This window comes from Dendropsophus ebraccatus, chromosome 9, assembly GCF_027789765.1.
Source record: "Dendropsophus ebraccatus isolate aDenEbr1 chromosome 9, aDenEbr1.pat, whole genome shotgun sequence".
In the NCBI taxonomy this organism is placed as follows: domain Eukaryota; kingdom Metazoa; phylum Chordata; class Amphibia; order Anura; family Hylidae; genus Dendropsophus; species Dendropsophus ebraccatus.
The window spans coordinates 96,219,409-96,246,622 of NC_091462.1; the positions used below are offsets into that span (position 1 = coordinate 96,219,409).

The window sequence follows — 27,214 nt, forward strand, 5'->3', positions numbered from 1 at the left end:
CTCTATCTTTTTCTTTGTTTTTGAGTAAAGACAGACACTGCACTGCAGAATCAATGAGAGGTAACTGGTGCCTACGTGATCTTGGTACACGAGAGCGAAGTAAGAGGATATTGCTGTATTTTATAAAACATCCTTTCCTTTGGTTACTTATATGTTCTACTTACACTGAATAGAGCTGGAGAGGGCACATAATACACTTATACTGTTTTTATTATTATTGTGCCCCCGATGCGCAGGGAAACCGGTCTCAGGACCCCCGTTAAACGCCATGTGTGAACATAGCCGTATAGGGTCTCATTATCTGGTAAATGGAAATAAGCATAAACACAGTATACAAACCCAATATGGAGATTGTCATTAGATGCACAAAAATACAGTATCATTAAAGGAGAAGTCCAGCGAAATTTTTTATTAAAGTATTGTATTGTAAAGTTATACAAATCACCAATATACACTTATTACGGGAAATGCTTATAAAGTGCTTTTTTTCCCTGCACTGACTACAACATCAAGGCTTCACTTCCTGGATAAAATGGTGATGTCACGACCCGACTCCCAGAGCTGTGCGGGCTGTGGCTGCTGGAGAGGATGATGGCAAGGGGATGCTCAGTGTCCCTCCAGTGCCCTGTGTCCCTCAGTGTCCCTCTGCCATCATCCTCTCCAGCAGCCACAGCCCGCACAGCTCTGGGAGCCGGGTCGTGACATCACCATGTTATCCGGGAAGTGATATCACCATGTTATCCAGGAAGTGACATCACCATGTTATCCAGTAAGTGAAGCCTTGATACAGTAGTAAGTGCAGGAAAAAAAGCACTTTATAAGCATTTCCCGTAATAAGTGTATATTGGGGATTTGTATAACTTTTGGGGGGCAATACAATCCTTTAATAAAAATTTTAGCCGGACTTTTCTTTTAATGACAGAAAGGGGTGCACATAAACTATATTAAACTGCTTCTTGGTGTGATATCATTGGTGGAAAGAAAGAGTGGTATAAAAGAAAGAAAGAGGGGTATAAAACAGAACCACTCACCTTGTCGAGTTGTGCTAGGATATAGGCACAACTCTATGAAAAGCATGACAAGTACACTGTAGCCAGAGAGGGAACACTACGTGGGACCAACGGACAAGGGAATCCCTTTGTACACTGGAGCAGATGTAAAGTTCATACAGGTTGATGGCGTGCATGTGTGTATACTGTATATCACGTATCACATAACTGCACCCTTCACTTGTGAGAAGTTTATTACTGCAACGCATTGGCCCAGCTAATACATAAGCAGGCCTTTCTCAAGTTGGGGGTAAAACAATGGTGCGTGATGGTATAAAAGCACCATTATGGCTCATTAAGAGGAGAAGGAGGCCACAGGGAGACCAGACCTGAAGGAGATGGAAGACCTGTATGTGTAAGGGTTCATAGTGTGGTAACTACAGTTGTTTTTCATATTGTTGGAAATTTAATATGTTAATTTGCATTGTAATGTATTGTATTTTTGTAGTTCTCTCTGCTCTTTTATATGTTTATACAACTCACATAACAAATATAAAAGGCAAAATTCCACTCTGACAACATGATTTAATTCACACTCGCTTTTGTATTTCATTTATTGGCCCAACCTTGAATCTAGACCCAATAAGAGGGTGGTGTTTTATATGTATTATCTATATTCAATATATATTTACATATACATAATTAGAGATGGCGAACCTCGAGCATGCTGGAGTCCATCCGAACCTGAACTTTCGGCATTTGATTAGTGTTGGCTGCTGAACTTGGATAAAGCCCTAAGGCTATGTGGAAATCATGGATATAGTCATTGGCTGTATCCATGTTTTCCAGACAACCTTAGAGCGTTATCAAAGTTCTGCAGCCCCCGCAAATCAAATACCGAACGTTCAGGTTCGGATCGACTCGAACCCGGTTCGCTAATAATAATTCTTACACCACTACTACTTTGAGGGCATTATACCGTATGTGGAGAACTGATTTTAATAATGCTGCATACGGGTGAGGGTTGCACCAAAACCCAAATCTCGCACAGGGCACCATCTACCCTAAGGCCGGCAATGCCTACCCTCCCTGACGCCTGTCACATCTGCAACCTCAGTTTGTGCTCTGCAAACAAACTAAATGTGAGACAGTGGTCATATGATCTCAGTCTCAAGAGGAGGGGGCAGCAGAGGGAGCAGGAGACAGAGTGGATTGAAGGGAGGCCAGTGCGACAGAACTGCACACACATATACTAATACTTTATATGGAGACATATAAATACATTTTCATTGTACTTTTTAATACAAACTAGTTTTCCCTCACCAGAGTTCCCCTGCACCATTAACCAAATTTTTTCTAAACTAAAATGCAAGCTGTAGAAAGAGGCAGAGGCAACTATAGCAGCAATATCATCAAAACATCATCAACCTCATCCTCTACTATTAACCTGATTTTTTCCTAAACCAAAGTCCACATATTTCCACATATTATAGAAAAGGAACATCCAATATGCAGTAAAATTATTGTGGCTTATAGTAAAATGTGGACCAATACATTTCCTGCCCCCTGTGAAAAAGACGGTCGTTGTGGTGACTTTCAGTGACACCATAGAAATCTGCTGCTATTTGTCTTTGCTGAATGATCAGGGAGTTTTAACAAGACATCTCTAGAATAACACATTATGCTTCACAGGATCCACCGTGCAGTTCTTGATGAGCGAGGTCAAGGTTACACAAAGAATATTACCATAATGTAAACAGTAATCACTTATCAGCGAGATTATGCCGCTGTCATTGACCATTCAGACAACATGACACAGCCGAGGCTAATGAAGACGTCGCTCACCAGGATTGGCATTCTTTCTGGTTTCCAGAACGTTACAGCCAGCGGGACAACTGATGTGAATAAGGAGAGCGGGGGAACAGCAAGATATGACCAATCTAATAAGAGTTTTCTAACCCAATGACGGCACAAACTTCCAGTGGTCACCAAAAACAGTCCTTTACAGACAATTGGTCTTACAATGTCTAGACTATGGCCTAACTGTACAAAAACTTGACTAACAAGGGCCCATGAATTATAAATATGCCTTAGATACTCTCTGTACAGTAACACCGAGCCATCCAAACCCACCAATTCTTGGTGGACTAGTTGACTTCCTATCTACTAACAGATGACGTTTTTGGACAGGATATGTTCAGGTATAATATGGGGTATGCTGGATTTCAACTTTCCGATCGCTATGTCTCTACATTAGAGATGACCAAACCTGAGCGTGCGGCCTTTGATGAGCAGTGGTTGAAGTAGAGAAGTTGGAGTCCTGAAAAACCAGGCACCTAAGGGCCCTATTACAGGGGACGATTATCGTGCGGAGAAATAGTTATACAGTGGTGCCTTGGATTACGAGCATAATTCGTTCCAGGATCATGCTTGTAATCCAAATCCACTCTTAAACCAAAGCAAATTTTCCCATAGGAAATCATTGAAATGCAGACAATTGGTTCCACAACCCAAAATTAATGATTTGATATTCTAAATAACATGTAAAACAAACAATGAAAAACAGCTGAATATGTGATATTATAAGTTACTGTACAGTATAACAATCAGCATGTGGAGTATAATGTATAGTAACTGCATAAACCTGAAAAACAGCAGCAGTTTGTAAATACAGGATGAAACTGCAGATCCCTATAATGCAGTAGTGTAGTACAATAGGCTAGAATAGAGAAGCAGGGCTGCTGTCAGAGGTCTGTGTGGTCACATGACTGCAGGGGGCAGGAAGGAATGAGCAGGGCAGATGTGGGCACAGTATAGCAGCACTCTCTGTCCGGTGAGAGAGGGGTTACAGCTATGGAGTGATAACCCCCACAGTCCTGTCCCCTGATGCAAGCCCCAGCCTGAAATGGATCTGCTATGATTTGGAAGGTGAGGGAGACTTCCTGGGTCAGAGTACAGAGCTGTAGACCCAGATATGCAGGCCGTGCCCCTCCCCCACAGTACAGGGAGCTCTTAAACCAAAGCAATGCTCTTAAACCAAGTCACAATTTTGAAAAAATGTGAGCTCTTAAACCAAAACGCTCTTAAACCAAGTTACTCTTAAACCAAGGTACCACTGTACCGTTTTAATTTATCATATCAGTAAAAAAAAAAAAAAATAGAATGAGGGCACTAAGGTGGAAAATTGCATCACAGCAGGTAAAAGTTTCACGTCGGACACAGATGCCAAACACTCGTTCAGTGATTGCAGTCACAGCTGTATCGCGCGCATGCGTGCTTTATCAGACTGCATATCCCCTGCAGGTCAGCGGTAAAATACCTTGTATGACGTACGGGAGGTAGGCGTTGCATATCTGTGCTTAAAGGCACTACAAAGATTAAAAAAACTAAAAGTTTAAAACAATCATATAAAACACTGTTCACTAAAAGCATTTATATAAACATATTAAGTTCAATTTTATCGTTTAGGCCGCTATTTCCCTTAGCTCCCGTAGCAAGGATCCGCCGGGCTTCATATTGTAGTAGTTTGTAGGTCTAAAGAGAATACAAACAAAAGCAGGGCAAGATCTAAGTAACAAAGTTTAAACATCTGGTGTCTCCATCATGTTCCATTAACACGTGATTTATCATTCTAGTTGTACCTTTGTGTTTTATGGAATAAACGTGTTCATAAAATCTCCGGTTTAACGGTCTTATGGTTTTACCAATGTAACACACAACAATGGTTTAAGTGTCGTTGATTGTTCATTTAGATCTGACCCTAAAATCATTGTTAATCGTTTGCTGTAGTTCCGTATTTGTTCACTAATCGCTCAGTGTAATCCCAAAACGTTCCTTCTTTTGCTGGGATCAGGTAGAGTAAACGATTGTTGTAAGGTTCGCAACTAACAACTATCGTTCTGTGTAATATGGTGAACAATTTATAATCTCATTCGCAATCGTTTATTGCTAATCGTTAAAAATTGCTTTGTCTAATAGGACCCCTACGGCTGCAACCGACTTTTTTAGCCACTGATAATCAAATGCCTCATGCTCACATTTGAACGTTTGGTTTCCTCGTTTTTAAATTACAATTCAACTTGCAAGTTCAAGATACTTTTTATTTACTTTTTTAGGCATACGCTGTAGACTTTACATTTATTAGACAACAAAATAGAAAATCTCAAGACTCACAGAAAAGCTTTTTACATACAGTAAAGTCAGCAAATATAGCGTCCCTGTATGAAAAGTCATTAACCAAAGGAGACTTGGTTGACTGCAGTCGAATACATTTAGAAGCCGGTACAGACAAACAGAAAAAAGGAACATAGATCATCCACGGCATTACAATACTTCACTAGCCACTTATGTATAGAGAAGTAATGGTGGCAATACCCAACAAGAAGTCGTCCAGCTCTGAAAAGGTTGGTCAGCAATAGGATCTCGAAAGCTATTAAATTGCTCAAGCACTGGACTATCTCAATGATCAATAGATCATCAGACTAAGGGCCCTAATATACCGAATGATCATGTGGAAAATCGTTATAGTGTTCGAATTAAAACGATAATCGTCCTGTGTAATTGCAGTCAATGTTCAAAAAATTATGTGTGTGTTGTTGATCTAGATCTGACCCTGAAATTCTGCATTCGCTCACTAATTGTTTAGTGTAATTGCACATCGTTCATTCTTTTGCTGGGATCAGATTGAGCAATGGTGCGTTTACACGGAATGATAATCGTTCAAATTTTCGCGATAACGATCACATTTGAGTGATAATCGGCTCGTGTAAACACAGAGAACGATCAAGCGATGAGCGAGAAATTGTTCATTTTGACCTTTCAACATGTTCTCAAAATCGTTGCTGCTCGTTCACTAAAAATTCACAGATCGCTTCCTGTAAACAGCCTTTCACTGATTTACGAGATAGGCTTCCGCAATCTTAAATGATCGCAATAACGATTTTTTAAACGATTTTTCACTTCGTATAAACGCTGTTTGTTCTAAAAACCAAATTGTTGCTTCAAAATCGTTAAACGATCAATTGGGCGAATTATCGCTCCGTGTAAACGTAGTAATGATCGTAATTGACGACTTATTCTCTGTAATATGGTGAACTATTTACAGGTTAATGATAAACAATCGCAAACGAGATTGGTTATCGTTAAATCGATAAAAATTGCTTCGTCTAATAGGACCCTAACAGAACTGATTCAATTAGGGAAGACATATGTGCAGCTCCATAGGAGATTAGAAGGTATAGGGGCTCAATGTCATCCTAGAAGCAGGTTTCTGCTGCGTATTGGATCGCATGTTAAGGAGATAATAAACTTTATAGGTTACAATTACCGGTACATTGGTACAGAGCCATAACAGGATGCTCCATGATGAACTACTGGAGACAAGGTCCTCATATACTGTTATGGTGCAGGGGGTCCCTGCTGGTTGTGTCCATCTCTGGACAAAATATAAAAGAATGAGGTAACATACCTGAGGTGTTCATATACCCTTTGGTACCAGTCAGATGACTGGCAGGGCTCAAAAAGTGATGCATCTCTAAGATTTTTGTAGTGAACTGCTGACATTTGCTTTGCCCTGTCTTAAGCTGGCCATATATTTTAGATATAAATATATGGAGAGTTGTCTCCTATGATAACCCTATACACACCCATGCTCGGCGCAACAAGCATGTACTGTGTACTAGAGGGGAGAAAGATAGTCAGAAAGTCGCACCACTGAGGGCTTTTATGAACCACCAGAAAACCTAGGTAAAAAAAAAAAAAATGTTATATGGTCTGCTCCTCCAAGGTAACATATGGTATAGGAGGACAGTTCCTCCACCGGTCTCTCTAAATCACACAGCCTAGATATCTTGGAGCGCACAACCTACAGAGGCAGGAATGGTGGGTTCTACCAACTTTAATCTAGTGTGTATGGGAAACTTTAGTCACACCATAAAAACTAAAGAGAATACTTTTTACAACAGGAGATGATCTGCCAAAAACTGTGGACACTCAAGAAAACTGGTAGGTAATAAAAGTCAAGATCTATCAATAAGCATCAGATCAGCGTATTGTAAAGACATTCAGGTTTTCAATCCAGTATCCGTCTTCCAAGGGGAGCTACAGTACTTGTCCCCGAGATTGATGGTAGAGGAAAGGCCCTGCGCCCTTGAGGAAAAGGCTCCACTGCCCTTTGTTGTCTATACAGGAGAAGAGAATGTGGGGTTACTATCTTTTGCTATAAACTGTGTGCTTGTAATCCAAAATCGCTCTTACACCAACTAGAAACAGCTGAATATGTGATATTATAAGTTACTGTACAGTATAGCAATCAGCGTGTATAATGTATAGTGACTGCATAACCCTGATAACACAGCAGCAGTTGGTATATACAGGATGGAGATGCAGATCCCCATAATGCAGTAGTGTAGTACAACAGGCTAGAATAGAGAAGCAGGGCTGTTGTCAGAGGTCTGTGTGGTCACATGACAGCAATGGGGAAAGGGGTGTTCAGCATGGACCAATCAGGAAGTGAGAATCACAGAGCTGTGCAGGAGGACAGTGACAGAAACTTCTCTATCCTGCAGTGTGTATAGCTGAGTGTAGGTGCAGGCACATTATAGCAGAAATGGAGAGGATGGGAAACCCAAAGGGCTGAGAGAGACTGCAGGGAGCATGAAGGAATGAGCAGGGCAGATGTGGGCACATAAATGCAGCACTCCCTGTGCAGGGAGAGAGGGGTTACTGCTATGGGAGCTAGTTAAAATTTTCTTCTTGCAAAACAATTAAAGTTAGTTACTCTTAAACCAAGTGTGTGTGTGTGTGTGTGTGTGTGTATGTACGTATAATATATATATATATACACACATACATACACACACACATACATATACACACACACACACACACATTCTCTTTATGCACCAAAAGCTGAATTTCCTGTGTCTGTACAAACCAAGGCACCGATCCCTTAGGGCTGATTGATGGCATGAGAAGCTGGTTAGGAAAAACATAGTTAAAGTGCTGAATGCTATCAGGTAAATGCAGTAGAACTGAAGCTTATGTGCCATGACAGACTCATTAGTTCCTGACAACCAAGATTACAGGGAAACACATAGGATACAAATCACAATAACCACTGGAACGATAAAGGTGGTGGCCCCTGGGGGTCAAATTATCCCCAAGACAGCCAAACAAAGGTAGCAACACGGGAAATATATACTGCCCAGACAGGTGGACATTGCCAGTGCCACTAATGTGTATACAGTATGCTGGGCTCCGGACTCTCCCTTGGATGACAGATGTTGGAGAAGGGAAGGATCAGGCATGTGGGATCCTTTTGTTCTTGGAGATAAGCTGCTGCCAGAGTGCTCTAGAGTGAAAATCTGTGGCTGGCAGCGGCTTTCTTCTCTCTTCTCATTGTGAACACATGTAGACCTCACTGCACTGAGATTTTGGATACTAAACCTTACACCGGCTTCTAGCAATATTGTTATAAGAGATGAGTACATTTACAGTATTAAGGAAGCAAATCGCATCGTTGGCTCAGCAGCCAGCTGTCTTTCAGCTCTCCCAGTTCCCAGGATTGGATCCAGCTTTTCCAGGCACCCGAAGAGGGGCACCTAGTGGCATGGAGTTCAAAGGCAGCAGGCTGATAAGATGACTGCCCGAGCCCAACTATGCGATTTGCTTCATAAATACTGTAAATTTGCTCATTTTTAGTTATAATGTTCAGCTATGTAAGGCTGAAGAACTTACACAGAAATCATAGAAGCTTCAATACAGCTCTATAAGTCAGCAAAGGAAAGCAGACAAAGCCGGGAGCTGAATCCCATACTGTACCCAGTAATCTAGGTTTAAAATGACATCCAGCTCTGCTACATCTGCAGGTAACTAAAGCCATGGAAAGCATTGTATACCAGCACCAAAGTTACAGGAAACTGAAAGTATTTTATTCAATCCAAAACAATAGAGAAGAAACTAAAGTGTGGGTTTGAAGTTTTTCACCAAATAGTAAGGCTAAAAATTCTAATGGAAGATGAATATACGGTTTTATAATGAGTGAAGCGTGTATGAATGGAGCCACAATGCATCATAAAAGCACAGGGGCACACAGACTATAGAAAAAAAACTAAAAAGGGTTAAAGCACAAAACCATCGGAAATAACTGAATGCTGCCCATAGCCATGCTGCAGGCGCCATCTACTGCCATAAATGTGGTACTACAACCAGCAACAGGTTCGGGAAACCTTAGAATACAAAACAGATTAAGTAAATGGATTTAGATGATGCTGCGTTTACACGTAACGATTATCGTGCGAATTTACGCGATAACGGTCGAATTGGAACGATAATCGTACGTGTAAACGCAGCGAACGATTGAACGACGCACGATAAATCGTACATCGTGATCTTTCATCAGGTCAGCAAATCGTCATTCATCATACGCAAAAAATTCGCAAATCGTTCCGTGTGAACAGTCGTTCGCCGATTTAACTAATGTGTGAGATAGGCTTAAACGATCGCAGTGCGAATTTTCGTACGATATATCGTACCGTCTAAACGCTGATCGCTAATCGTACGATCGGGCCAATAATCGTTACGTGTAAACGCAGCATTACGTAATATAATACTACAGGACGCCCCGCCCCGGCTTAAAACAGAGACACCAGGAAAAAACACTGTGAACATTGGAAAAGAGAAAAAATAACTGATGTAATATGAGGCCTGAAAAATCTAGTAGCACAATAGGTGCCTAATTTATTTATTTTTTTTAACAATATTCTTTTCATAAGGAAACCAGCCTTTTCCTACTGGTTCCTGCTGTCCTGATACATGACATGTGGACAGGAACTGGCTGCTCGGCCAATCACTATTCGGATCTGCGCTTCACTAAACAGGAATTAGAAAGAGGAGGACAGCACAAGGGACTTGACAGCCAGGAAACTAGCAGCCGCAGGGAAGTGAGCCAGGTTAGTATGCCTCTTATTTTCTTTGCAGCCACAGCTACTAGAGATGAGCGAACCTGGAGCATGCTCGAGTCCATCCAAACCCGAACTTTCAGGATTTGATTAGCTGTGGCTGCTGAAGTTGGATAAAGCCCTAAGGCTATGTGGAAAACATGGATATAGTCATTGGCTGTATCCATGTTTTCCAGACAACCTTAGAGCTTTATCCAAGTTCAGCAGCCCCAGCTAATCAAATGCCGAACGTTTGGGTTTGGATGGACTTGAACCCGATTCGCTCATCTCTACATTTGCGAACAACCCTGACAGAAGGCGACACCAGTACATATAGGTGACACCCTGAGGAAGTGCAGAACACAGACAAAAAAACATTTTACTATTCCTTAGTTACTAATTTTAGCACTGAATGCACCAAGCACTTTGATATGTTGTGAACTAGTTGCTTCTTTCGCACTATATGAAGACTGTGATTTATGATATGATATTTAGATAGAGTGTAATTGTTACTGTTTGGGAATGCTGCCCTGGGTAGTGTTATACTATACAACCCCATGGGGATCAGTTTTTAAAAGGGAACATGTCATCTAGACAATGCTATGTATTCTATCACCATCATGTTAAAGAGCAGGAAGAGCTGAGCAAATAGATATATCTCTCTGTGGGAAAAGATTATTTATGACTTGTAACTTTTTTTTTTTAATTGTTTATTTTTAAAGATTTTTACAATAAAACACACATCAAGTAATAATCAACGTGAGCGGTCATAAATGACATGAACCAGGAGAGGCTACAACAATGGTAGGTCATCACAATCGTAGATCTGTAGAAGGTAGCCATAGCTCACAACAATGGGATTGTAGTACTTCAAAAACTGTTGGAATTAAATCAACGTTCCAAGACATGCACATAACACAACCAGTAAGTACTTGTAAGGATTCCAGAACACAAAAACAGGGCAAGACAGGACAAGGGATAAGGGGTAGGGCCGGGAAAGAAAACTAAAAAACTAGTAACCAAGTATAAGGGGAGCAATCAGGGAGTTGATCCATTGTGCGACCGATCATAGTAGTCTTCCATGACTTGTAACTTTTTGATTAAAATCCCTCCTCATTCTGTGTTATGGAGTCCAGTGGGCGGTGTCACTCTATGGACTAGACTCTTTAGCATGGAAACATCAGAGATTTCATTTAATAATTACATTTTGTACTACATCTCTTTCCATAGAGATATATATATATATCAATCTGCTCAGTTCCTTCTGCTCTATAACATGATGTTGATAGCTTAGGTAGCATCTTCATGGTGACTGGTTCCCTTTAAGTGTTTTTTATCTTTAAGGTGGGATACATGATTTCATATTGCTGTTATTTGTATTTCCAATAAGGGTACGTTCACAGCGAGATCTGCTACAAACCAAGGTCCTGGCAGGTCCTGTGCACACATTCTCCCGTATGCAGCCGCCCACTTAACCGCTTCATCCGCTCCCGCTCTCTGTATTTTTATCTCTCTTCCGCTCTCTGTACGTTACCTGTCTCCCCCACGGGGTCCCGGCTTCCTGCTCTCCCGCCCATCAGTGTGTTGCCCAGCTGCAGCCACTGATTGGTTGGGCTGGAGAGCAGGAAGCCGGGACCCCGTGCGGGAGACAGGTAATGTATACAGAGAGCGGAAGCGGATGAAGGGGTTAATGGGGCGGCCACATTACATACAGCGGTCTTTTAGACCGATGCGAGTATGTGTGCACAGGACCTGCCAGGACCTTGACCTGTAGAGGTACGTGTGAACATACCCTAAAGAGTTTTTACATTTCATACTATTGGTGTGCCAGCATTGTTTGCACTTTCTCTTTCCTTTTTTTTTACCAGCATATACACAACACATTTATTAACAATAATTGGAGCTTTGAGCTCAGCACAGGTCACACAGCATGCCCAAAATACTCTTCCATTGATTTTAATAGGATCTGGACCAGACTGTGGTTTCCATAAGGCTTGCTGTAAAGCATTTCTATAATTCAGCTTTGTCTGTTCAGACACATTGGGAACTGTACTGTTCTTTACCACAGCAGGAGGGCTGCAAGTTTCCCATTCCTGCTCTAGTTGCTGTTAAAAGCATATCAAGCAAGGTGGTCACCCCCATAATAACATACAGAAACTGAATATGAAATAAGAAAAAAAAGTTACAAAACCTAAAACAAGTTTTGATCAGTAAAAAAAAAAAAAAAAAAAATCGATCTAGGTAATACATCCACTTTAATCTTTTCTGTTCTGTGTAACTAAACAATGGGAAACAATTACACAAATATAAAATATTTCAAATGAAATTTAATTAAAAAAAAAAAAAAAGAAAGAAATGTAATTAAGAAGCAAGCGAGCTTTAGAGGAGCCCCGACCATTCCTTAACTGCTGTGAGCTCAGCAAGTCGTACAATGTGTGTGTCTACTTGTTAAACAAAAGCTAAAAAGCAATTAAAAGCTTCTTCCGTTTGTAATAAAGTACGTCAATGGGCTAAAAGGAAATAGCCACCCCCCATATAGGCATTTAGAATGAGAGGGTTTGTTGCCGTCAGGAGTGAATTGGGATTCCCATCATTAGCTGGATAGAGGAGGGCAGCAAAACATAAAAGAGGCAAGAAATTAACATTGGCCATAGTCTGGTTAGCCTAACACAAGCGGAATTATGTAGATCACACGCACACTGGCTCCCACGAGGCCGCTCATGGCTTGGCATCAGATTAACACTTGGAAGGGGTTGGCTTGGCTACACAGGACGTTCTTTCTGGCAGCCTCATCTGTGATTATTGAGACATGGCAGGAGAGGACAGCAGTGTGGAGGAAGACGCTCTATTAATAAAAGTTACCAAACACGTGTTTGGGGGGATGAAATCCTAGTAAATCTGAGCCCCTACAGTGAACGACTTCACTTCAATAGATGCATCAACAGCGGGATTCAATTTTCTTCTAATTAATGGATTTAATATGCATTAAGTAGATGAATCAGTGATGGCAATCTGAGATCGGCGGCTACAGTCAAAAGCAGACAGGAATTAAAACTTCCTCCGTCAGCTAACTCTTAAAGAACACAATTCATTATTATATCATTAGGATGAGCTCATCATGGCAGCCATATGCTGCACTTATTGGGACTAACGTGCACCAAACTGTTTAGAGAGAATCCGTCACTAGATTTATGCTGCCCTTAATGAGGACAGAAATAATGAAAAGATCGGTATATCAGTTACATCATGTTGTTCGCTCGTTCTCCTAATATGCGGGAGAATGGGATTATTGTCACATCCCTCCCCCTAGCTGCTTCTTGACAGTTAACTGCCTATACACAGCATGGATAGATAACTGCCAAACAGCAGCTGTGGGCAGAGTTTTCTGCTTCTCATGAATATCCAGGACTACTGGGCTCATGCACATAGTGGAGAGGATTACTTATTGTCCATGTTATTCAGAAACATATTTCTGAAACAGCAGCACCGAACAATATAAGTGATACATCAGTCTGTTGAGCTTCTCTGTAACTGGTTAATGCAGGACAGCATAAACCTACTACTGACAGTCTCTTTACCTGCACTCCGCTATATATATATATTATATATATATTATATATATATATATATATATATATATATTATATATAATACATATATATATATATATATATATATATATATATATATATATATATATATATATATATATATATATATATATACACTCACCGGCCACTTTATTAGGTACACCATGCTAGTAACGGGTTGGACCCCCTTTTGCCTTCAGAACTGCCTCAATTCTTGGTGGCATAGATACAACAAGGTGCTGGAAGCTTCCTCAGAGATTTTGGTCCAGGACATGATGGCATCACACAGTTGCCGCAGATTTGTCGGCTGCACATCCATGATGCGACTCTCCCGTTCCACCACATCCCAAAGATGCTCTATTGGATTGAGATCTGGTGACTGTGGAGGCCATTTGAGTACAGTGAACTCATTGTCATGTTCAAGAAACCAGTCTGAGATGATTCTAGCTTTATGACATGGCGCATTATCCTGCTGAAAGTAGCCATCAGATGTTGGGTACATTGTGGTCATAAAGGGATGGACATGGTCAGCAACAATACTCAGGTAGGCTGCGGCGTTGCAACCATGCTCAATTGGTACCAAGGGGCCCAAAGAGTGCCAAGAAAATATTCCCCACACCATGACACCACCACCACTAGCCTGAACCATTGATACAAGGCAGGATGGATCCATGCTTTCATGTTGTTGACGCCAAATTCTGACCCTCCCATCCAAATGTCGCAGCAGAAATCGAGGCTCATCAGACCAGGCAACGTTTTTCCAATCTTCTACTGTCCAATTTCGATGAGCTTGTGCAAATTGTAGCCTCAGTTTCCTGTTCTTAGCTGAAAGGAGTGGCACCCGCTGTGGTCTTCTGCTGCTGTAGCCCATCTGCCTCAAAGTTGGACGTACTGTGCGTTCAGAGATGCTCTTCTGCCTACCTTGGTTGTAACGGTTGGCTATTTGAGTCACTGTTGCCTTTCTATCAGCTCGAACCAGTCTGCCCATTCTCCTCTGACCTCTGGCATCAACAAGGCATTTCCGCCCACAGAACTGCCGCTCACTGGATGTTTTTTCCTTTTTTGGACCATTCTCTGTAAACCCTAGAGATGGTTGTGCGTGAAAATCCCAGTAGATCAGCAGTTTCTGAAATACTCAGACCAGCCCTTCTGGCACCAACAACCATGCCACGTTCAAAGGCCCTCAAATCACCTTTCTTCCCCATACTGATGCTCGGTTTGAACTGCAGGAGATTGTCTTGACCATGTCTACATGCCTAAATGCACTGAGTTGCCGCCATGTGATTGGCTGATTAGAAATTAAGTGGTAACGTGCAGTTGGACAGGTGTACCTAATAAAGTGGCCGGTGAGTGTATATTATACATATATATATATATATATATATATATATATATATATATATATATATATATATATATATATATATATATATATATATATATATATACACACACACACACACACAACTTGTAAAATACAGATTGCCCTCAACAGGGAACATGACAGAGGGATTGGACCCCAACCACTGAGAAGCCGAAATGTTAACAAACATTGGGTCCTGCTCTGGAACATCTGGTCTATCCATGGATTACATGGGCGACGTCTCATTTAAATATCCGCATGCAATACTGTTTTTGGCCTCTAGTGGGCACCAAAGATGATATGAACAGTGCAACTTCCCAAGCAGAGAGGAGGAGGATCAGGTATGGTGGATTTCATCTGTGGTGTCTGGCAGCAGCTTACTCCACTCTCTACTCATGAAAGAAAATCTGTCAGTTCGGTTTATGCTGCTTAAATGAGGGAAGAATAAACTAAACGAAAATGCTGAACAGATCGGTGTAGTCAGCCGTTGCCCTGATATGCAGGAAAATTGACTTTGTGCTGCACCACTCCCTCCACCCTTCAGATGTTGACTGACAGCCATCTATCTATATACAGTATATATAGACAAATGCTAATCAGCTGCCTGCGGCCTGTGTGTGCTGGTGCTCATGAATATGCTGGACTAGTCTTCATTATTCAAGGGGATCTCTCTGAATCAGCTGCACAGAACAATGTAAGTAATACATCTTTCTGGCCAGCTACTCCGCCACTAGTTTATGCTACCCTTTGATAGGGCAGCATAAACCTGCTGACAGACTCTTTAAAAACTCATGCCAAGCTGAGTGTGCATGTGCATCAGAAGGAACAGCTGTCAGGTGAAATAACAGTTTGGCCAACAGCTAAGGAGAACGATCAGCTATAAGAAGACAATGGTTAAGGAATGCCTTTGGGGAGTAGCAGTATGTGTTTCAATACAATTATTGGTGTGTTTACACAGGCAGATCATCTGACAGATTTTTGAAGCCAAAGCCAGAAATGGATTTGAAAAGAGGAGAAATCTCAATCTTTCCTTTATGACCTGTTCCCTGTTTATAGTGTGTCCATGGCTTTGGCTTAAAAAAAAAAAAAAAAAAAAAAAAAAAAAAGTCAGATAATCTGTCTGTGCAATTACACCATAAGGGCTTTATTACACGGGACAACATACATGCAAAAAATCGTTATATTGTTCAAATTTAAACAATCTTTCCGTGTCTATGCAGACAACGATTGCAAAATTGGTACTGTGTCGTTTATCATATCTTTTGAGCTGACCATAAAACCATTGTTAATCTTTCAGTGTATGTACACATTGTTGGTTATTACGATTGTTCATATGCCAGTAACTAACGTCTTTCGCTCTGTGTATTATGGAGAACAATTTCAGGTCGTTCCCAAAAGCGCACGTTTGCAATCATTTATCAGCAAGAACAAAAAACTTACTTCGTCTAGGACCTTAAAAAGATTACCATCACCCCCTCCATACAAATGCATGCTCAGCCAAGCAATCATGTGCCATCAACAGGGTGGGGCGAATACGCCAGTGCCAGAAAAGTTTAGAAAAGTTGCATTAAAAACCATCCTAACCACAAGTCCAGTACATGACCTTTTTAGGGCCCGCTCAGACTACAGAATCGACGCCGAAATTTTGCTCAGAACCCCTGCCTGATCTCTATTTCAACGGGAGGGCTTATGTGCCTCTCCGTTCAAAGGATTGACATGTCAATTCTTTGAGAGGAGAGGCACGAGCCCTCCCGTTGAAAGAAATAGGCTTTGGTGTGGAGTTCGTGGGCAGGGGTTCTGAGTGGAATTTTGGCACTGATTCCGTAGTGTGAACGGGCCCTAAATTTGAAAACCAAAAGCTCCTTTAAAAAGTTACAATATAGCTTTTCAATAGAAACAATGTAGTCAAAGCAGATGAATGATTTACTATAAAAGCATGACCTGCTCTTTCTACGTGGAGATCAGACGTGACTACATGACTGTGCTACACACAGATGTTAGGAGGGACAGGTCTGGTTCTCAGCACAAGCAGTAGTCGGTCTACGCGCCGGGCTCTGCTGATGGAGTGAAAACCCAGGAACACAAAATAGATTTAGAGAAAATTAATTCTGCATTTAGAAGGGAGATTAGACTAAGGCTGGGACTAATAGCAGCGGTTAAATAGGACTAGTCATTAGGCTTATTCTTTCATTACCTACATGCAGCTTTCGAGTGTGGCCAATTTCCGGAGCACTGCAGTGCAGGTAGGTCCCTGCCTATAAAAGCCGTCATGAAGCCACCTCCATTACATACACAGTCTCTTCTATAAAACTTCCCATCATTATCTCCGTACCTCGCCTCTCATAGCAGAATTTATATGTTCCCTGACTTGTAAGAATAACCCACAAGCTGTACGGAAAATTCCACCTCCTCCTCCCAGTAAGAATGGCTTTCTGTTCCATTACTCAAAGATGATGAGATGTTATTGTCATTAGACCGGTCTATGTAAGATCGGCAGTGACCCTTGTCAGCTAAGCTTAGGAGAACAACAAGTGCCCCCCCCTTCTCCGCCAGATACTGAAGAAAGATGAAGACATTAAAGAGGAAACACTCCAGGTAAGAGGACGTAACAGGACGGCATGGGCTCTGCTTGCTTGTTGCTAAGATCTCATTCAAGAAGACATTTCATATGAGCTTATTATTAAGGAGAACAGTACTTAGTGCAACAAAGAGGCTTCTCATCTCATGTGCTTGTCTTCTCAAGTTCACATCTGCACAAGAGATGAGTTGTTGTATGTACGAACCTTCAATAACGTGTTGGAAGCAATACGTCTTTACAAACTTACCATAACTATCTTTGTATTGACTTTGTGAGGCCCCACTATTGCGACATTGGCACCTGTAGCTATGATCCTGCTGTTTTATTATGGGCACCTGCAACAAAGGCCTGTTACCCATGGCTGCACTAGGGTTCCATGAGTGCCTACTGACTTGGCCCCACTATTCCACCACTGGAACGTATAGCAATGGCCCAGAAGTCCAGCAGGGGTACCTATAGCCATGCCCCATTGGTCCAAAATGGGAACCTATAGCCAAGACTCAATGATTCAGCAAGGGTACCTAAATGCAATGCACCACTGGACTAGCAGGGACTAGAGATGATCGAACAGCGCTGATGTTCAGGTTCTTATGAACTCGAACCATCGGTATTTGACTCCCGCAGTCTTCCTGTTCCGTGGAGAAGGTGGAGACAGTCCCGAGTTCCGCCTGGAAAACAGGAATACAGCCTGGGCCATAGTTTTCCAGGAGCGACTCGGGCTGTCTCCACCTTCCCCACGGAACAAGACGACTGCGGGAGTCAAATACCAATGGTTCGAGTTCGTACGAACCTGAACATCCTGCTAGAGTTGAATGAACAGCACTGGACACCAGCAGCCATGCCTCACTAGTCCATCATAGGAACATACAGCAATGCCTCACTGGTCCAGCACTAGTACCTGCAGCCATGGCGCTTCCATTCCGTATGGTTACATATTGGAAGGACCCCACTATTCCAACTGTAAATAATACAGCCATTACAAAAAGGTGCCATATGCTCTACACATTCTTACATTCTGCAAACTTTCCACAGTCCCCAAACCTATACACATACAGTTTCTCATCAATATTGAAGTAATGGTTGTACTACTTATCCACCTACAAATCCCATTTTAGCTCAATTATTACAGGCCTGAATTGGTACAAATTTATTGTCAGTTCTAAAATTATGGGATCTTATAGAACCAAAGTATGTAAAGTTGCCATAAACATTTATGGGGCTGCCCAGAACATTGATGGCACACAATGCCCAGAAGAGAAATTGGATTTCCACATGTGCGACTCATTATTCTCAAGGTAAAGAGCCACCATCAGAGGTGTATGGTAGCTGCTCATTTCCCTTCGCACATGCACACTCAGTGAAGTCGAGTAAACAAACATACAGGGGGGAGTTTGGGAACAATTGCTCTTAGATTACTGAGAATTCAATCGGCATCTATCTAAGGTGCCCGACCACCTTACTGCTTCATTTATAATGTACGACTTCTTTAAAACAGACATTTACAAGACTCCTTGCTCATAAGAGCTGTGAATTACCGTACCCTCTTCTGAAGAGTTTTTTTTTTTTTCCCCACCATACGCCATGGCACGAAGCCTTACCAAGTAAAGATAAGTATGAGGTGAACACAACAAGAACTGCCAGCGCAGCACAGAGATTAAAGGGAAAATTAAATCATATTTCAACGTTTCAAAGGCTGTTTGTGTAAGCAGCCTTTGAATCTCACAATCTTGGCAGCGTAATTATGGCAAGTCCTTGCTATTTAGAGGAAGAATTATTTTATTTTTATTTTAGTTTTTTTTGCACAATAAAATATAAATCCCGGCTTCTTTTATTTAAGACATAAACACTTTGTTGGCTCTCGAGAGTGAATTTATATGGCGGTATATCACACAGATATTATTCCCCTAGATCAGATTGAGAAAAGGCATTCCCTAAATTAAAGCAGACATCAGGGTAAAACGATTTATATAGCTGGGACATCCCGATCAGTTCATGAGGAACAGGAGTGGCATCCTACCAGAAGGGAGAAGAGATAGAAAGTTTAAATCTTAAAGGGAACCTGTCACCATTTTTATGCTTTTTTAACAAGTGACTGAGGCTCGCTGCCCCCACCACTCTTCACTGATAGCCCCTGCCTATACCCAAGCAGGGAGAGATCTACGGATGGTCCGAACCTGCCGAGGTTCGGGTTCGTACGAACCTGAACTCTCGGAAATGATTCCCACTGTCTGCCTGCTCCGTGGAGTGGGTGGATACAGCCGGAGGACCGCCTGGAAAACTGGGATACAGCCATAGCCATAGGCTGTATCCCAGTTTTCCAGGCGGTCCTCCAGCTGTATCGACCCTCTTCACAGAGGTGGAAGACAGCGGGAATCATTGCCGAGAGTTCTGGTTCATACGAACCCAAACCTCGGCAGGTTCGGACCATCCCTAGAAGGGACCTATTCATTACAGCTGTAGAGGCAGGCAGATGACACCACAGACTGTCCCCCAAAGACTCAAAGTTCAGGCAGCAAAATGGACTCAGCATCTCACACCAGCAAACAATATCATAAAGGGTCTTCTACCAGATATCCCCAACTCTTCTTACAGAACATTAAAGCGGGAAACCAAGTTCTTTTATGGTACCCTCCACAAGAGGAATTTAAAGTATAGGGAATGTATATTAATGTGTAAGTACTTCAATAGCAAAAAATGGCACTAAGAAAATTTGTAATATATCTTTTTACTGAAAAGCGCTTATTTCTCCCCTTAACAGACTCTTCTCTTAGGGCCCTATTACACGGAACGATTATCGTTCATAAAAGCGTTAGAGCGTTCGGATTTGAACGATAATTGTTTAGTGTAATAGCAGACAACGATTAAACGACCAACGAGAAATCGTTAGTTGTCTGATAGAATTTGGACCTATTTTTATTGTTATTCATTTGCATATTTATGCTTAGCCAATCGCGGCTGAGCAGCTGATGACGCGGCAGAGGGGGGCCGGCATGAGGGACGGCAGCGGCGGTCCGTCCAGCCTTCCCGAAGATGGCATCGTCGACCTAAGATGCCGGCCGGGGTCGACAGCGAATACATAAGTATAATGCACTACAGTTATACTGTACTAAGTACTAAGTTGTATAACTTTATAATGTGTGTTATTTAGTGAGTAAATATTAAACGCTGCACTACCCCTTTTATTCACAACATTTAATTCAGAACATCTTTAAAAGAGGTGGAAATAACATGAATTATAAGCTCACAGAGGGATCAGGTTACAGCTGCTACACATGAAAGGTCAATGTAAATGAAAGGGGGAGTAGGAGGGACCTGGGTGCAGTAAGAGAATGGCTGACACACCAAAAAAGTATTGAAAGTTCTAGTAAGTGTCGCCCTCCCCCACACTCCATAACATCCTCCATGCTACTACTGCTTCTTAGGTTGTACAGTTAATGGAAAGCATCATGGGTTGAGTTTGGCTCCATACGCTAACTCAGGAACAACTGACAATTAGAGATAAGGCTAGCAGAAGAAAAAAAAAAAAAAAAAAACATGATACTGTTTATACAAAATACAGATGAAAAGTTACCTATAACATCTCTATCATTGGAAAAAATACTATTGAAAGAGTCCTTATTTGCTCATCATTGCTGCAGCAAAGTCTTGGCAAAAAATGTCTTTTTAGATTTCATAGAAATCAATCTGAGATCAGATTCATGGAGCGTTCCTCTGCGCTGTAAGAAGCGGGGGAATTCATATTAATGAAGCCTGATCGTGTCTCAGCCAGAAACGCTGCTTACGGAGAGTGTAGCACATCGAGGCGGCATGCTAAACAAATTGACTGGGGCCCATTCCAATCCTGTCTGTTTCAGCCATGTAATTAATTCTTCCATCTCCAGCCATATCCATCAGATGCTTAGCCGCTAATGCAGACAACTTTACTAAAGTAAAACTATGGAGAGAGAGTCATATTTTGTTACTATCAACGTTACATCTATTACCGGGGCCGTCCGGTCTTCTGTAAATAACGCTTAATCACTGTATTGTGGAAAGCTGCTCAACTGTATCTAATTTACACTATATCCGTTGGCTGTAAATTAATGGAAACTAGTATTGTGTATACTCGTGTAGACTTTCTTAAAGAGATTCTGCCATATTTAAGATGCAGTCCGATCTGCAGGCAGCAAGTTATAGAGGAGGAGGAGCTGAGCAGATTGTTATGTAGTTTTGTGGGAAAAGTCCCAGGATCACTTGTCATCTATTCATGTAAATCCTGAGCTGAGAAGTCAAGTGGGCGGTCTTACTCATAGACTGACATCTATGCATATAATTCTGCATGCAGAGAGCTGTCACTCACTTGACTATTTGGTAGTAGTTAAGGGGGTCATCCTAAAGTAATTGAAAGCTCTCTCTACATCAGGGATGGGGAACCTCCAGCTGTTGCAAAACTAAAATTCCCATCACGCCTGGACAGCCAAAACTTTAGCTCCAGCTTGAGGGCTGAAGGTTCCCTATCTCTGCTCTACATGCAAACACACTGACAGCTGTCAGTCTCAGAGTAGGCCCGTCCACTTGACTACTTAGCCCAGAATGACTAAGGATTTCCTTGAATAAAACACAAGGAATCCTAAAACTTTTCCCATCAAACTATATATTAATCTGCCCTATAACAATGTCTGCAGCTGCAGGTAAGACTGCAACTTCATTGTGACAGGTTCCCTTTAAGGGTTTGGCATTGTGTGCACAGGATATAGGAAATCTGTGGTGCATCAAAAATCTGTCTCCTGCTACGATTTCAAATGGATGGCACTTACCTGCACTGCAACAAACAGCAGCTGTGCGAAAATAGGCCCCATAGGGTTTATATACATTGTTTTCTGGACAGAACAGCACAGCATGCTAAGATAATATAATAATGGACTCCTAATGGATTATAACTAATGGAAGTGTGAAAACAGCCCAACCATGTATTTATTTGTTGTTTACATTAAAGAAAACTTTTGATATCAAAGTGATATTCCATTATATTATTCTAGGTTGGGGGTCCAGAATCTGAGAATCCCTACTGATCCAATAAATGAAGGGGCCCAGTCAGCCTTATTTATCTCAATGGAGAGTGACTCCAGTCCCCCTGCATGGCAAGGAAAAAAAAAAAAAAAAAAAAAAGTTAAAGGGACGCTGGGTGCCCTTCATTCTCAGTACTGGAAGGAGTCCCAGGGGTCGGACTCAATCAGTCACAAAGCCATGGCATGAAGTGGTGCACAACACGTTATTATATGGGAATGCACCTCTAGACTACACTTTTGAAAGCGAGTGTGGAACCCTGCTCAAGACCTCCTTTATAAGCTGGAATGGAGAGCCGCTGACAATCAGCAGCCTACAGGAGTCTGTCCAAAAATAACACCAATGGTCATGCGCAATTCTACATTCTCACTGCATGCTGTATAGCAAGCTGCAACTACTTAGGGTATGAGACGCAGCTACAACCAAAAGACTTGCACAGTTTGGGCCAGTTACACAAGAGTTCCGCACGGAATTCCACAAGTGCCGATTCCGGGCGGAAAATTTTCCTTGTCGATTCTGTGAGAATTCTGTGGGTATTCCATGCGGATTCCACGAGAGCTGGTTCCAGGCAGAACACTTTCCTCATTGATTCCGCCACCTTTGCCCTGTGTTTGTGTCCTGCAATGCAACTCTACACATGTGAAAAGTAGTTTCTAGTATTGGTGTCTTCAAATGCAATGGTTTTTTTTGTCTTGTTTAACAGCAGCTATATGGACATCTCCTGTTCTCAAGGAGAATTCCATGGAAGTCGTGTTATACTTCACTTGCCCTGTACAGAGATTCCATACTCGATGGTCAGTTTCCCTAAAGATTACAGGTACTGATGGACCAGAAACAGGACATTCTTCTCACAAGAAGACATTTTCTAAAGTGGACAACCCCTTTAAAAAAGGTCAAAAATTATTTAGCAAAATCTACTGAAATGTATTCTTCACTGCAGAGAGACATACAAATCCAGTGTATGGTTCCCGCCAGCACCACCCTGAATGACCTAAATGAAAGGCTCCGGCGAGGACATGTATTAACATGGGGGAGGCTTCACTTGACATTTACAAATCAAACACATGCTCATCAAACAGATTTTTCCCCTCATTCTTCAAGCACTGAAGATGACTCAAGTATGTAAAATATCAGTCATTTCAGCACTAAAGTGTACTTTACTGTAGCTGATGGCAATGCCAAAAACTATTTTTGCTATTCTCAGGGGCTCAGAAGACGTTAAAATGTCAAGAGAAGCAGCAAGTGTTTAACCAACTGTGCCACTCAGCCCCGAGGCATCAGACACACGTCTGAGCGTGCTGGAAATGGAGGGAGGAAGACCCTACATGCTCTTCGAGTGCTATTGTATATCAACAGAGGATAGAAATGATTGGTCAATGGACATGGGTGGGAATTGGGCCATGACAGCAGAACGGACCATGGCTCACAGAGAACAAAGGAGCTATCACTATCAGCATGTATGTACATAGCACATATTGTAGGCTGAATTACACGTAAAAACTGTATGTTGAGTTTTTCAATGTGACGGAACGATATTCCATATGCTTCTTATGGGAGAACTGTTGACCATTTGGACTTCTTTGTGTGTGGATTATTCTAATGCATCCCTTGAAGGCGAAGAATCAGAAATGCAGGAAGTCTATTACCTCCACTGAACGGGGCTAACCTCTGTCCAAAACCCAGCAAAAACATGAAAGAAATCCAAGGCCACCTCAGAATTTCTGCTTTGTATGTTGCCTAATATTTCTTTTACTGCTAAAATATGGCAATAGAATCCTTAAAATCCATTCAGCTAAGCTTCTCACCCTGGGAGAAATGGTCTCTAAAGTGGACATTGTCTCTTGCAACAAGACAGAAAGAGCAGCAAGTTGGGGAGTGAAGCTCTAAAGGTGGCCATACACGGCTGGCCATTTTCTCTATGGGAGGGGGACTGGGTAAACCACGGTGAGAGAGATCTCAATGCTGCTTATTTCTCCTTGAACGAAGGGGTTAGACAGTGATTTTCTATTACACCCGACCCGTGTCCTTCGGCATCATTTGTCGGTGGTTGTTCAAGAGAGCCCCACAAACTTTAGATTGTGTGAACCTGGTTCAAGTGGGTACAGCCAGCTAAAGTCTATAGTGAATGGGGACTATGCATTTAAACACTGGTGGCTGAAAAAGTTGGATAAAGCCCTAGGGAGTGCGGAAATACATGAATATAGCCTATGTCGGTATCTATGTTTTCCTGGACTCCTAAAGCTGTATACAACTTCAGCCACCGGCATTTTAATGCTGAATGAATGGACTCTAGAAATGAATGTAACTTGAGCATACTAATGGGTACCTTAATGGTTGATGGGGGTCTAAAAACCCAAACCTACCACCCATCAAAACTTTTGAAGTCTCTAGGTCAAGTCAAAAGTTTTCACTTAGTAATAGACAAAGTAAATTCTTACATCTAATGGTGCTGTATAAGCAGGCAAGGCTGTAATAAATAGGTTTACCGTAACTGGGAGTACATATAACCCTATCTAGTATCACCTTTAAAATGTTAGCAATTTCAGTAGTACACCCACGAATCAGACGCACCCATGAAGGGGGTTTAAATTATCATCCTTGTGGAATGGAGAAACTTTATAATAAATTACAGTCTGCAAGTTATAATATGAAACGGAATTAATCAGTCCCCTACCTGTTAGTAATGCTGAGGTTTTCTTCCTTCAGCTTAATCTCCCGCTGCTGAATGGCAAGTATCTGTCTGGAGAGATCATCTGGAGTCCTGGGAGGGGGAAAAGGAAAAAAAAGAAAAGAAAAAAGTATTAATGAAAATTTGAAAATAGCAATTTTCCTCCGGTATACGGATATATTAAATTAAAAGTGGACAGTAACATGACGGCAGCTGCTCAGCTACAGGAACAAGTCCGGCTCTTGGAAAATCATTAAGACTAATGATAGACTGGTAACAAAGAGAAGACATCTGTGCCAGGTGACACCTCATATCATTCCAGATTTGCACAACTTAGGACCCTATAACACAAAACGATAATGTGCCAAATCGAGCCGATTCGGCAGATCATTGCCCCGTGTAACAAAGACAACGACGACAAAGATTGTGTCTTTTGGTCCTGCCTAAAAATCATCGCCCGCCAACTGAAAACGCTCCGTGTAATAGCAACTGATGACTGAAAAAAAATAAATAGAAAACTTTATACAAAACTATCTCGGCTCCCCGGTGTTCTTCTCGCTTCTGCAGCTAAAGCTTCTATACTGGTCTTTCAAGTTCCAGTGGCAGCTACGATAAGCTGATGGAAACGAGAAGAAAACTGGGAAACGTGGAAAGGTAACATACATACTTTATTTACTAAATAAAGCTAATGATGTCCATGCAGCCCTTGCTTCCTGATTTTAAACCAGTGCAATAGGCTCAGTAAGCGAGCGCAGATTGACGCTCATTCACATTAGTGATCTGGCCGTGTAATACGGCCCTTACAGTCACCAAAAAGTTGCTTTACATGAATTCATCATAGTCAGTCACCTACACAAAATCCCCCCAAACAATGGGGGGGGGATATATGAAGAGACGTGCACCTCTTAGTGAATACAGCTGGCCAGGCGCCCAAACCTGCGCCCGGCGTATGAAATCTACACCTGCATTTACACCTAGATTTCGATCATGATGGCGTAAATCATGATAAATGTGGCGCGGGACATTTAGATAAAATGTGGCATAGTGGACTATGGTGTATCAATGAAGCCGGGAACGGGGCGGAGCTCCCCACGATCCCTGTCACACATCATCAGCTAGAGCACACCCTCTAACTCTGCATACTATGACGCCATGAACACGTGACCGGGGTAACCCGGAAGTCTGTGACGTATGAGCGGGGCGGGTAAGAGGCGTGCATAGCATTTAAATCTGTGCCGCGGGCATGTGTCTACGGCCGTTATCAGAGCCATAGAGATATAATATGACTACACTCCATCTACATCGCTCCTGATGAATGCTAACCGCAGGAAACGCGTTGAGTCTAAGGAGTCTTGGACTGGCCTTAGGACTGGTAATAACTACTACCAAAGGACTACTGAATCACGGTAAACCCTGCATCATATAGCTGTGCGATTCGGACTTATTATCATCGGCCTAAGAATGAGCAGCATGGGACCTGTTGTCCTTCCACTGTGAGAGACTGTACATATACCAGCCCTGCGGGCCGTGTCACTATTCACACTAGGGTACAGTGCAGCACCGAAGGGTGCATATTTATCTTCGCAGTACTATACACTGTAAATAAATTTCACTTGTTTCAGCAAGAAGTTTTCATTTTTCACATTTTTTTCATTTTTGATGAATTATATGAAAACTAACTGAGTATCTATGATGACATATGAGAAAACATGGATATAGTCATTGGCTGTATCCATGTTTTCCAGACAACCTTAGACTTTTATCCAACTTCAGCAGCCCCCGCTAATCAAATACCGAATGATCGGGTTCGGATGGACTCTAGCATGCTTTAGGTTTGCTCATCTCTAATAATGCTCCATCTGTGCCCAAACACCACACACAAGACGTACCTAAACTTTCTTCAGGAAATCGTCCTGACCTGGAAATAAACCAGGATTCTCTCACTTCTGATGATTTCATACATTGTTACTTCGTGTAGATAAAGGTAGAAGATAAAACCAGAATGTGACAACCTCACTGTGCACCCATTTACCTCATCTGT

General features: G+C 41.9%; 1 protein-coding gene across 2 annotated transcripts in view; it reads right to left on the reverse strand.

Moving 5' to 3' along the window:
• Positions 1 to 27,214, reverse strand: part of MAD1L1 (mitotic arrest deficient 1 like 1) — a 544,571-nt gene that overhangs the window by 468,727 nt on the left and 48,630 nt on the right. For both annotated transcript variants that reach the window (XM_069983919.1, XM_069983921.1), the window contains exon 10: positions 25,180 to 25,266. In XM_069983919.1, the coding sequence (XP_069840020.1) occupies positions 25,180 to 25,266 (87 nt within the window). The remainder of the gene's footprint in view (positions 1 to 25,179; positions 25,267 to 27,214) is intronic.